General features: G+C 40.5%; 1 protein-coding gene across 5 annotated transcripts in view; it reads right to left on the bottom strand.

The window, feature by feature from the left end:
- The window catches only part of HECTD1 (HECT domain E3 ubiquitin protein ligase 1), a 93,662-nt gene that overhangs the window by 34,877 nt on the left and 44,842 nt on the right, over positions 1-13,943 (bottom strand). For all 5 annotated transcript variants that reach the window (XM_029911537.1, XM_029911538.1, XM_029911535.1 and 2 more), the window contains exons 13-21: positions 11,475-11,738; positions 11,292-11,368; positions 8,378-8,512; positions 8,038-8,184; positions 7,552-7,646; positions 5,905-6,010; positions 1,285-1,419; positions 1,057-1,196; positions 294-617 (exon numbers count right to left, since the gene is read on the bottom strand). In XM_029911537.1, the coding sequence (XP_029767397.1) occupies positions 294-617; positions 1,057-1,196; positions 1,285-1,419; positions 5,905-6,010; positions 7,552-7,646; positions 8,038-8,184; positions 8,378-8,512; positions 11,292-11,368; positions 11,475-11,738 (1,423 nt within the window). The remainder of the gene's footprint in view (positions 1-293; positions 618-1,056; positions 1,197-1,284; positions 1,420-5,904; positions 6,011-7,551; positions 7,647-8,037; positions 8,185-8,377; positions 8,513-11,291; positions 11,369-11,474; positions 11,739-13,943) is intronic.

Here is a 13,943-nt window from a genome sequence, read left to right on the forward strand (position 1 = left end):
ACAGTGCATCTCTTCATTATTTATATCCATTAACAAGATCATAACAAAGAAGCAACTCTGTGGAAAATGCACAGTATAGATTTTCAATATTTATTAACATTTAAGTCCATAATGCATCAGTGAAAATTAAAATGCAAAACTAAGTTTGTGAACTAGAAATGCTCTTAAAAGAACCAAAGAAGGGTTTAAAATTAGAGATGCAAAAGCCTACATCTAAAAGCTAGGAAATAGCAAAGCATGTTTTTAATTGACAGTTCAACTTTGGAAAGGCAGCTAGAATATTTTCAACATACCCTGGTTCATTGAGACTACAGTCATCAACATGGGTATACAAAGTAGTCCAGTTCTGTCCATCCTTGGATACCTGGAAAACCCAATTTCTGAGTGCAGATCTTCCATAACCACGAGCATGGCGTAGCGTGTAAGCTGATGGTATTACCCAAAGACCAAGATCTATGGCAAACCAAGCATTCTTATCATCATTAGTATGACAATTCAGAGCTGAACTCTCACGGCTTAAGATGTCTTCTAAACGTCCATAAGGCAGATTTCTTCCTTCTGAAGATGTAACCACTACTAACCCATAGGCTGCTGGATTTACCCACTCATATGCAGTTCTACATTGAAAAGAGAATTGTATTATTCATTTATCATTTACTTTAAAAGAACAGATCAGTAAAGTTTTACAGACTGCTGAGAATAATTTTTAATTAATATTAAATTATAAAATAGTCAGAACCCCAGAGATATTAAATAAGTAAGAGACAATCCAAAACTTTCATATTACTATGAGGAGTTGAAAGAGAAAACTATTTGTCTTAGATAAAGATAGAAATAGAAAATTCCCAAGACAACTTCAAAGATTCATAATGCTCTTTTAGTCTTCAGGTACAATACACACAAATTTAATTCTATCCAGGAATACTAAAAAGGAGATATAGTTCTTTTTGAAATGATAGTGCAGTCCATTTTACTACAATATTTCCTTCAGTTTTGCTCCTGGAGATTATGGCATATAACATTTGATTTAAATAAATTAACTCTGAAGAATCTTACTTTGCATTTGTCCCAATCCAGTAAATAATTCCATTTTCATCAAAGTCATGCTGGTGCCTGAATACAAATGTTTGGCCTTCACGTAGTTTTCGTACAAAAACAAATGAAGCCCTATCAAAGTCATACCACTGCTTTGCTACCTAAAGAATGAAAAAAAAAAAACTGAAATATCATCAAGAAAGAATGCCTCTACTCTTTGCAAATTCATCTGTGTGGGATGTTGCTCACCATTTTCAGGAGGTATTGTTCTAAGGATTCAACTGTTGCCAAAGGCTCCATTTTCAACATTCTGCCAGTTCGATCTATCAAAGAAGTCTCCCCAGAAGCACGTTCCAAACGAAACCTCAATCTTCTTGTTAATATCTAAACTCAAGTGTACCAAAACATTAATCAAGGCCTCTTCTGATCATACTTTTTGTCAGTTTTATGAAAGTTGACACATTTCACCATAATAAAAAGTTTTACTGATTCAAGCAAAATCATTTACAGTAATGTCTATTAATCAGGAATACAAAACTTGAAAATACTTTATAAATTGGATATGTTTTAAAGTAGTGTTTTTCATAACTTCTCCTAGCTACTTTTAGGTAATTTAAACAGTATTATTATTAACAGTAGCAATAATACTTTGCACTTCATAGTGCCTCCATGATCTCAATAACTACTTTCAAGTCTGAATGAGTTAAGACTCAACACCATTTGGCAGAAATGGATAAATAGATGGGGAAATTGCAGCACCCAGATGTTATAATAGGAAGTCTGTAGCAAAGGCAGAAACAGAAGTCATGTCTCACTGGTCTCCCTGATCAGGGTTTAGCCACAAGACCATCTTTCCCCTCACACAGTTTTCCTCAATCTACAGAATGTAAGCTACAGAATATTACAAAAGAAGCCAAAGTTAACAACTTTCACATTCTACTGATTCTTTAGTTGAAGACTGGATCGGTTTTTGGTAGATATATGTAGTGGACACTGGTTCCATCTGAAACGGTCAAGATACGTATAACTGATTCTATGTAGCTTAAGACATTGCAGTCTGCAAGCTCTCTCAGGCAAGTCATCATTGTACTTGAGAATTTTTTCCTCGTTTTTTTCTCTGGTTACAAATGCTAAGTTTGTGACATTCTAAATATTCTCATGGAAAGAGATTGGATTCATAATCATAGGAGGATGACTTAACCACAAAATTAAGCTGAAGAGAACCCAGGTTTAGAGAATATTTTTAATAAACAAAAGATGGCAAGAACAGAAATGGCAATTGAGAAAAATTATTGGTAAAGCTGAAAAGCAGTACCGCAGGATTAAATACCTACTTTTCAAAAGTTACTGCAAGACAGAGAGCCCCTTCCATTCCTAAAAATTCTTGCATTCTTATATTAATACCAGGAATTAATTTGTCAGCATCAAATTTATGGGAAGTAGGATGGAGAGTCAGTACAAGAAATCGAACAATTGCCGTGCAGCATGCTGGCCTTAGAAAGTTTATCCATCAAACATTATACCTTACTAAGGAGCAATAAACTTTGAATTTTCCCCCCCTTTTTACAGATGCTTAAAATAAGCCAGACTTGAACAATGTCAGTTACTTTTAACTTATGGACAAGCAATGGCAATGCTTCTCCACATTGGTCTGATGAGATAATAAACTGGGCATATCAGAAATAAAACAATTTTAAAGTATCATATGTAAAAAAAAAAAAAAAAAAAAAAAAAAAAACCCTTAAAAGCCACCTTTGCTGCCACTTGCCTCTCCAACTACCAATCCATCCTTTTCATATCTAAACTGACAAGGTGCTGTCTACAATTTCTCTCCCTCCTGTTCCATCCTAGACCCTTTCCAAGCTGGCTTTTGCCACTTGCACTCCACTGAAACCACTCTCACCAAAGTCTCTAATGACCTCTTTCCTAGTTGAAGTTCAGCCTCATTCAACACAGTCCATCATACCCTTCTTGAAATCTTGTCCTCCTTTGGCTTTCATTTCTGTCCTCTCCAGGTTCTCCTCCTACTTCTCTAATAGCACCTTCAAGCATGTTCTTGGAGGATTCTCCTCATCCCCCCCTCCAACTTTCTGTAGGGTTTGCACTCTGGGCTTTTACTCCAAACCCGTCTCCTTCTGTCCAAACTAAAATCTCAGCCAGTCTCTCTGACATCTCACAGATGTCTAGCCATCAGCTCTAGCTCAAAGTAGCTATAACAGAGCTCTTAATCTTCCCCTAAGCTCTCCCTTCTACGTTGATCATTGTGGACAATAACTCTATTTTGCCTGTCACTCAGTCCCATCACCTGGGCATCATCTTCAATTCTGATCTCTCTCCAGGTCCTCACATCCAGGCTATATCTATATCTTAAAGTTTATTTCTGAATAATGTGTCTAAAATACAGTCTCTGCAATCCATCCACACAGCTAAAAGGATCATTGAGGCTATAATCTCATATCTCAATTACTGTAACATCCTTTTCTCTGCCCTTGACACATGCAATCTTGCCCTGCTTATATTCATTCAGAATGCTGCGCAAGGATCATTTTCATCACCTATCACTTTAACCAAGTCAGCCTTCTCTTTGAATCTCTCCACTGGCTCCCGTTTCTCCATCACATCAAACTTAACCCACTTGTTCTCACTTTCAAGGCCCTTTACAGCCTATGCCTGGCCTATCCATCATCTCTTATTCAGCCAAATTTTAATTTTCTGTCTGGTACAGATTTTTGTACCAACAAAATTGACTGCATTACAGAAATTGCTGGGGAAATGCTAGAGGTTTTGAGGACAGCAGGGAAGTTTGGGCTTTTCGCACCCCCAAGAGGTTGTGGAATGTGGTTTTAATTTTGATTCTCATGCCCAGCTGAAACTTTTGGTACTGGAGAAGGGATGCATCTCCTCTTTCTACCCCTATTTTGAGGGGGGAAAGCAAGAGTTTAATTTGAGTTAATTTACATTTCTTGTTCCCACCACAGTAACCCTTCACAGTAGCTGTCTCCAATCAGCCAATAATACCAGGCTTCATCACCCACTTGGTAAATTTTTAAACAAGCACCTTGGTGCTTTCTCCCATGCTGCCCTTCTTAAAAAGAGCTCCCTTTAAACATCTACAAAACTACCCAATTATCCTCTTTCATTATCCTCTATCCTCTTTGAACGATGCCTGCAATAAACTTGACAACAATTAGGCAACCGGTATGTTGATACCACTGCCTACCATGCTGATCAACACTGTTTCCTCGTACTCCCCCATGTGTGTTCTTCTGTTGTTTCTTGTCTTACATTATAAACTCTTTGGGACAGGTACTATCTTATTGCTCTGTGTTTATGCAGCACCCAGCAACATTACAAATAATAACAGAAATATTACAAATGATCTTATTGTACATTATTGCACAGGTTGGTTGTTTCAGTGCAAGTATATACTCATTCATAAGCCGAATTTTTTTTAGTAACAAAGAGACGCACCAGAGAAGGAGGTCATCTTATGAACGGGTATAGAGAGGGAGAGGTGGGACACAGCCCCTCCCCCCAACAGAGGGAGCAAGGAGAGGCAGCACAGCCCGCAGAACCAGAAGGGAAGAGGCGGGGCCAGAGTCTCTCCACTTCTGGCCATGCTGCTCTCCCTGCAGCCTCCGAAGCAGCTGCAGCTCCAGGGCTGGCAGGCTGTGGCCATGCCGCCTGGCCCTGCCCCCCAGAGCAGGCTGTGGCTGCACCACCCGGCCCGCTGGAGCACGCTGTGGCCGTGCCGCCCGGCCCAGCCCGCTGGAACATGCTGCGGCCGCGCTGCCCGGTCTGGCCTGCCAGAGCAGGCTGCAGCCGTGCTGCCCAGACTGCCGGAGCAGCTCCAGCCAGGCCAGAGACATCCTCCCCTGGCCCTCCCCAGATAAGGTGGGAAGGGATGGGATGGGGAGAGTGGGGGGGTCCCGGGCTAGGGGTGGGGTCCTTTGGGGGGGTGGTCACAGGGGTTACTCCCCTGACCCCCAGCTTCTCCCCCCAAAAAAATTTCCCAGCAGTTGCTGTCCCGGCCCGTCAGGGTAAGCAGCTGGTGCTCCGGGACACTTTTTTACTTAGGTTTACCTCTGTGCCTGTGGACGCTCAAGGTAAACAAACCATCTCGGCCCGCCAACGGCTTATCCTGATGGCCCGAGAGCCAAAGTTTGCTGACCCCTTAATTATAGGGTCGGCTTATGAACGGATCATAAAAATTTTCCATTTTTACGTATCCACGTTGGGGGGGGAGGGGAGGTGTCGGCTTATAAACGAACCGGCTTATGATCGAGTATGTACGGTAAGACAGCTCCAGCTCTGAAGATTTTACATTGTCAATAACTATGGTACAGATGACCAACAGAACAGCTGAAGTAATAGTCCTTTATTACAGAGTCCCCCAGCACCAAGAACTAGTAATAATGAAAAAAATCACAGTAGATAAACTAGGATGTTTCCCTATGCTGTTCTTTTCTTAGGGCTTATCTATATACAAAAGTATGTACAGTACAACCGGCTAGAGTGGATGCAGTTATATCAAGGTAAAGTGGTCGTACCGGTACAGCTTATTCCCATACAGGATGGGGAATATCACTGGACACAAGGAACAGTTGACAAATCCCCTCTTTTTTCAGTCAGAATTTACCTGTACTCTCACTTTCTATAAGAAAAGTAAATGAAACTGCTGAAAAACCTGACCAGTACAGCAAGTAGCAGAACATTAAAGAATGTGGTCAGATCTTTTTTAAGGTTAAAAAAAATTCTCTAATTCTTTACAACTTGACAGGAATACACCTCATGTAGCTTGACTGAGATTTTTTCCTAGAATTAATATGAAACTCAACATTATACATTACTATAGCAATACACTGTTACCTGCAAATTATATGTAGATCCTGGTGTATCATACAAGTAGAGAGGTAGACGTTCAATAGATTCTAACACTGCTATCAATTTCCGAATTAATGCAACTGCTGGACGACTGTGAAGGGAAGCAGTTAGACATTACAAAAATTACCTCACACTGAAAATTCAAGATAATGTTTTTGAATAAATCTCAGGGGATAGCAATGTTTTGTTTTAAAGTTTGGAAGAAAGGTGAAATCAGACAGTTTAAGACGATAACTTGACAAACGTATGGCACTCCCATATTTGAAATAATTAAACGTTTTGGTAATTAAAAATATCTTTAACAAACATTTAAAGATACAGGTCCAATGGTCTTTCTTCCTTTCTTAGGTACCCTATCTTCTATAGCTGAAGGGACGTTTGGCAACCCTTTAACAGTGGAAGTTGCTTTCAGCCTACAACTCAACAGTCTTCCCATGTTTTCCAACTCCTTGTTTTTCTCTGGCCCCCCTACTTCCTCCTTCCTTCAGCTACTCAAAACTGTTAGGCCTTCTTAATTTCCTTAGGGTATATCTACGCAGCAAAGAAAAACCCCTGGCTGGCACATGCTAACTGACTTGGGCTTGCATGGCTGTTTCATTGCTATGTAGATTTCAGAGCTCAGGCTGGAGCCCTGTAGAATGGGAGGGTTCCAGCTCAAGCCCAGAAGTCTACACAGCAAGAAAACAGCCCCACAGTCTGAGCCCGAGTCAGCTAGCAAGGACCAGCCATGAGTTTTTCTTTGCTGTGTAGATATACCCTTAACATGAGGCTTGCTTCAGTACAAACTTCCTGATGACACACTGTACCAGGGGACTTAGATATTGATGCAGCACAAGCATCACAGAAAAAATGAAAAATGCAATTTTTTTAAGTTATGGGTTTCTTACTTTTGCTGTGTAACCATATCAGAATCAAATATGAACTGATGGCTGCAGGCAAGATACGTTATCAATTGAATCATGTCAGGTACTCTTTACGCATTTTGGCAATTAATGTCCAACCAGACTAAGCTCCAGCTGGAAGGGTACTAGGATAATGAAGTACTGGAACTAAAAAGGAAAGGCCATGGAAAAAAGGAGGAATACAGGAAACAGTGGGACAGGAGAATGCTGAAGCTCTGGGCTATAAAACAGATCTGATATGGGGAGAAACCAGATACCATCAAAAAATGACAAATCAAGAAAATAAATACGAGAAATTAAGAATGTACATATTTTCAAATAACTATGTATAAAAGGCACCACACATTAATGACAACATATTTATTTTGTGAATACTCTCTGGAAATTAATTTCTCTAATGGCTATTTAAGTAAAACAGCACTCCAACATTTTTATGTCAGTCTATAGTCACCAATTCCACAACTGTTAAACAGTCTACTATGCCACTGTACAATGAAAATGGCCACATATGACTGATTAATGTGAAGCTACTTTATGCCCTTATGAATTAGCATAAATAGAGCAAACTGGTCAGTCAATTAGTACTTTAATGGCAGATGCTGTCACTTAAGACTAGTTTTCCATTTCACCACTGGAAGACCAAAACTAAAATGAAAAACCCCAGGGCAAATATATGTCTTATTTTGTGTTACTGCTTCACAAAGGAATGCAAATTATTTTGTGTTTTTACCTTTCATCATCTTCATTTTCACTGAATGCTGTTTTGAACACATTTATTCTCTCTACTAGTTGGCTACAATCTTGTTTCACATCTAAATCTACATTCTAACAAAAAAAGAAAAAGAAAAATATTATTAAAATATGTAAAATAGTGCAAAGTAATAAATATATTGCTTCTTTACACTGAAAATGAACTTGTTCACACTTACTAACTGCTACCAGTACAAAAATAAAGAAAAATTAAGCAAATCTGAAAAACTTGATTTTATCTTTTGGTTACACACAAACTACTGCTTTTATGTTATTTTATATATATAAAATAACATAATATATATATTTTCTTCAGCTGGTTTAAGTCTGCATAGCTCCATTTAAGTCAATGAGAAGCTACACTTGTTTACACCAGGGGAAGATCTATCCCTTTATTTTAAATTGTTCCATTTTTCAAGTAAATTGTACTCTTTTCTCAACACCTCCAACTTTTCAGTAAACTTACATTATTTAAAACAGTAAGAAGTGCCTGCACTAAGCCACTACTGCACATTTCATATGGTGAGATAGTGTTTTCATCCTTCAACAGCACAATTAAGTTTTCTAAAGCAGTCTTCATTAAATCTCTCCAAGTATTTTCTCCCTCAATGCACTGGAGACAAAGAGAAGCATAAGATGAGACAAGTTAGTATAATTTAACTGAAGAATTATTCCAAGTACTACTACATATGCAGTTTTTGACAAAATATGCAAAAATTGTAAACATGAACATTTCATGTCTAAACTTATTGCAACTTTTCCTTGTTTCATGACAGATACATTAAGATATGAAAGCCTGTACTTACCTGTCTGTTTGTATGAAGTTCCCAAGAAGATTCTAACTGGGTTGCTATGTTCCTCAATGTTACAACTACTCCTCGAGGCATGCTTTCAACAGCTTTAAAATGATCATCATATAAATCTCTTGCCATAGTTCGTACCTGCCAAAAATTATTCTAAGGATCAGGATTAAAATATTCTTTTTATATTTTAGTATGCACACTTAGCCTCCTGAGGTGTATGGATATCTCATAAGTAACAGCATATGAAACTGAGATAAGACGGTAATTTTGGTCTTGCCTAAACTTCCTTTCTAAAAATTGAAACTGGACTGCTACTGTTCGCCTCCAGTTTAAGTGGCTCTTCTCCGTAACTGTTGCTCAGCAATTCATATCTAGCACAATTTTCTCTCCCCAATCAAAGCTTCCATACTCTCCAACACAAATGAGATTCCTAGAGATACTCTGGCATAACAATCAAGTAAAGCACACCACCACAACAGATGGCACTGCCAGAATGACAATCTTTGTAGAAAGTGAATTTATAATGCCAGGAGAGGGGCAGGAGCCCCTACTCTCCCCATAAGATATCTTGATGGCAGGGGGGAGAACAGTGGCAGGCTAGACAAAAAAATCCCTTCTACACGTGGCACCATAGCCTGTTCCACAGATGCTCCTCGTAGAAGGTGATGTTGTCACCACTTCAGTCAGGAGACGCTCCATAAGGAGATGAAGACAGAAAAAGGAGTGATGGATAGTGGAGCATACAGAATAGCTACAGAGCAGGTGGCAAGATTTTTCTGAGTTTGGCAAACAAATTATATGGTTCAACATCCACAATAGATTATCTTGATGTTTACAGAGGGCACAAATATAAAAACAACTGTAGTTTAATATTTTATTATCATCTTTATTCAGAACCGGAGGAGGAGGAGATAACAGGTTTGGGAGCAACTATGACGACTGTACTATAAATTTTCTTTAGCAAAATCCCAGAATATACATGTGAGATTACTAGATCTTTCTTCAAGTTTCTAGTTTCTTCAAAATTCTAGCATCTGGGTTTTCTTTGCTAAAGATGTCCATGACAACAGTATTTAGATGAGTGGGAAGTAATATAAACTGATATCACAACCAGAAAACTAGAGTAAGGGTAATCACACTGCCTTGGCAAACCTTAGTGCATGTTGCTAAATCTCAAGCACACGTGCCATGCTTATGAACAAGCTTAATTTGTAACTGCAGGCACCATACACCAAGGTTACAGAACCTATATGAATTGCTTATCCGTGCCTATGTCTAAACTCATATTCTAGACATGTTAATCTCTTCATAGTGAAGGTTAAAACTAACTTTCTATTATAAACCCACTTTTTCCTAACACTCCATCCCACTTCACCAATACTAAACCAACTCCCCAAAAAAATTTCCTATCTGATCTTACATGAAGGAAGACATTTTTCTAAAAAGCCTGAGGCCAATAGGAGAAGGCATTCATTAAGTGAATATTCAGGAAATTAGGTATTTTGCTTTTCTGAGTTTTTCTAATATTTTTTGCCTCATAATAATGACCTGTGTTCTGTGCAGCAATTACTTGGTATAGACTCTGGATTTCTGCAACTCTGGATTTCCTCCCTTCCTACTCCAAGACCTCTTCCTTTCACTGCTCCTCATCCAACCGGAACAATAGAATAGTATTTATGTTTATTTTTATATTAAATTCAATTTTACATTTCCTCCACATGGAAAATTTAAATCTGAAACATATTTTTGTATTTACAATGTGTAACTGCATTACAAAAATTGTTGAGGAAAAGCTGGAGGCTTTGAGGTTCAGAAGGAAGAGTGGACTTTTGGGACCCAGAATGTGGTTTCAGTTTCGGTTTTCATGCCCAGCTGAAGTTTTTGGTACTTGGGAAGGGATGCATGTCTTATTTCTCCCCTCATTTTGAGGAGGGAAAGAAGTGACTTGCCATTTTGGAGCAGGAATTTTAATTGAGTTTATTTATATTTCTTGTTCTCACCACTGCCACCCTTCCCAGTAACTGTCCTAGGGCACCCCATCCCAATATTTGTCACTTCATCTAGCCCTGAGTTACCACCAAATTGAGGTGTAGGTAGATAGAAGACACTTTTCCTCAGGGCTATCGTTGCATGCTATCTATAGACTCAGGCAGATAACACTGCATCACCATAGATACCAAGCATATTTGGTTCACGTTCTGCAAGCTTCAGTCACAACCATATGAGTTAGAGACTTGTTTTAAGAAGGAGAAAGTTTAATTTCTGGAGCACAATTAAGAATAAAATGTAAATATATAGCCATTTGCACAATCCCATAACTGTATAATATCTGTAAAACAAAGTGCCAAAAATTCAGCTTTGTTTAATTTGCTGACCTTGCCTAAAACTGGCATTTTGGCAATTTTCAGAGAAGTCTGAGATGGGAAAAATTAGTTCTTCTCTGACTGAACTTGTTCCCAATCAAATCAATGACAATACTTCCATTTATTTAAATGGGAGCAGGAACAGGCAGGTTCGAAAAGTAAATTTTGTAGGAAACAGGTCTTATAACTTTCTCCATTTGTGTCACTTTGCATAGGTGTGAACAAGGAGAGGTGCCATCTTCATCTACAGCAATTAATGAATGTACACAAAGCAAGGAGTAATATATTAGAGGATGAGAAGACCAGGCTTGTCAGAAACAGTGGATGAGAGCCATAAAATTACTGTAGATTGAGAGAAATTACATTTTTTTTTTAAACCAACATGGCTCAATTTCTCTCAAATCTTAAAAAAAATTGCTCAGTTCAATAAATACTAATTTGGATGTTAAAAACCTCAGTTATAGCAATGCATCTCTTCATAACATAAGAAAAATTAAGAATATAGCAGCCCACAAATTTGATTAGAAGTACAAAAACCAAACACATTCACAAACCTTTTGCTTTGTTTTCTCTAACTTGGATTTCAGTTTTCTACCTCTTTTGCCAGTCCAGCCAGTCACAAACTCTGATCCTGCAAACCAATTTTAAAAATTCTTAAAATTTCACAATACTTAAAACATACACACACACACACTTCCCTGCCCATATCTGTTTATTACACATACCTACATACTTACCCAAAGAGGTTTCAGCAGTAAATGAATGTTTAGTTCCTCTATTGGACTCAAAAACAAAGCCTGGTAGATCTTCTTTTAATATTGTAGCTTGCTGACCATCTGAATTGTGGATAGCAATTTCTCCTTCCTTCAAACAGGTGAGTGACCAATTTCCCACAGTAAGTTTAGTGGGCCCAGGTGCTGATAAAATTGGCTGACTTGTGGTGGATGGCTTTACTTGGCTTCGAGCTCTTTGTAACTTCTCTAAGAATTCACTTCTACTTTCTATTTAAAAAAAAAAAAAAAAAAAACAAAAAACAAAAAGACCCACAATTTTCCAGTGCTTGACTTTAAACATAATATATTTCAAGCACAAGCTGTTTTTTTCAGGAAAAAAGTTTGACTTGACGTATACTCAGTGCAATATAATGTTTGTTAGGAAGTGTAACACAGAGTGAAGTTAAACAAATCCATGTTAAACTTTAATTTAATCTTGTAAAAATCTAATAAGTAATTTACCTCATTACTGTTACTATGAAGTTCTCTAGGAGCCCAAACAAGAGTAATAGGAGCCCAAATCAACCCTCCAACAGAAAAACACACTAAAATGGAAACAGCATTTGCAACTTTGAAGTTCAAAAGGGGGTTGGGAAGGAGACTGCAATAAGAAGCAACAGTTACTCAATATTAACACAAGGGGGCTGCTGCAGATTCAGGAGACCATGCCAAGGAGATGCCACTACTCCCAATCTGCTGATTACTTTTTAGGTCCTTTGCTCCACATAGAGGGGAACATCTTACTCTGTCAGTTTATTTATGTTATAATATTTTTCTCAACATAGGGAAACTAAACCTATAACAACTATAGACAGGTTTTTCCATCTTCTAATTGATCATTTCATTTTGACCAATATTAATAGTTTAAACAATACACTGAAAGCATTCTTATGGCATCATTCAAGGGATTGACAAAATCAATTATGTATATGAGATAATATTTTAATAGAGGAGGAACAGAACAGTATCCAGTATATCTGAGAAGAGTTTAGGGTAGTCTCAACCTAGGCTGCCTAACAATTATCTCATATAGCTGTCATTATATGTTGTTTCTATAAAGGTGTGAAGTTAAGTAATATTAAACCCCTGCGTGAATGCTCTCATTCAGAAGTAGAATGGCCTTAGTTCACACTTAAAGAATTGTCTACATGAACATTTAGTTTGTAGGCAACTTGGATATAAACATACTTCACACTAACCTGCCGCACACAAGTGTTCGTGTGGACCCTGCTGATACACACTAACCGTTCCTTTGTGTGCTTGGATCTACATACATGAGATAGATCAGGGGTCTCAAACACGCGGCCCGGGGGGTTCTTTCGTGCGGCCCGCCAAGCTCCCCACGCCCGTGTGCCCCCCTGCCTCCCCCGCCCCGCTCCCGGGAGCGGTGGGGACTGGGGTCCCGGCGGCCCGGGGGGGGGGGGGGGGAGGGAGGGAGAGGAGTAGAAGGCTCTGTGCTCTCACTTCCAGGCACTGCCCCCCGCAGCTCCCATTGGCCGGGAACGGGGAACCGCAGCCAATGGGAGCTTTCGGGGAGGTACCTGGAGGAGCAAGAGCAGCACATGGTGCCGTTTCCCCCACCCCGGGACTCCGGCTGCTTCCTGGAGCAGAGCAGAGTGGAGCGGAGCAGGGACAGGGCAGGCAGGGAGCCTGCCCTGGCCACAGTGCTGCCACCCTGGAGCCCCTCTAGGTAAGCGGCGCCGGGCCGGAGCCCCCTGCCACATCCCACACCCTCCTACACCCCAACTCCCTGCCCTGAGCCCCCTGCCACACCCTGCACCCCAACCCCCTGCTGTACCCCTCACCCCTCCTGCACCCTAATTCCCTGTCCTGAGCCCCCTGCCATACCCTGCACACCTCCTGCACCTCAACTCCCTGCCCTGAGCCCCCATCACACCCTGCACCCCAACCCCCTATCCGGAGCCCATGGCCACATCCCACACCCTCCTGCACCCCAACTCCTTGCCCTGAGCCCCCTGCCACACCCTGCACCCCAACCCCCTGCTGCACTCCTCACCCCTCCTGAACCCCACACCCCAATTCCCTGCCCTGAGCCCCCTGCCGTACCCTGCACACCTCCTGCACCTCAACTCCCTGCCCTGAGCCCCCATCACACCCTGCACCCCTCCTGCACCCCCTGGGGGTAGGGAGGGGGCAGAGTTGGGGTGAGGACTTCGGGGAAGGGGTTGGAATGGGGGCAGGGAAGGGGCAGGCCTCATGGAAGGGGTGGAGTGGGGGCAGGGCGGAGCCGGGGGCAGCAAGGGGTGGGTGTCAGTGATGCAGCCCTCGGGCCAATGCACTAGTCCTCATGCGGCCCTCGTGGTCATTTGAGTTTTAGACCCCTGCTTTAGACCAAGTTTCCCATGCCTTCCTGTTTCCCTTTATGAAGAGAAAACTATACTGATGTGGGAGCAAAGGGAGAGACATGTAAAG

Source organism: Terrapene carolina, unplaced genomic scaffold (assembly GCF_002925995.2).
Source record: "Terrapene carolina triunguis isolate 2854851 unplaced genomic scaffold, T_m_triunguis-2.0 Scaffold96, whole genome shotgun sequence".
In the NCBI taxonomy this organism is placed as follows: domain Eukaryota; kingdom Metazoa; phylum Chordata; order Testudines; family Emydidae; genus Terrapene; species Terrapene triunguis.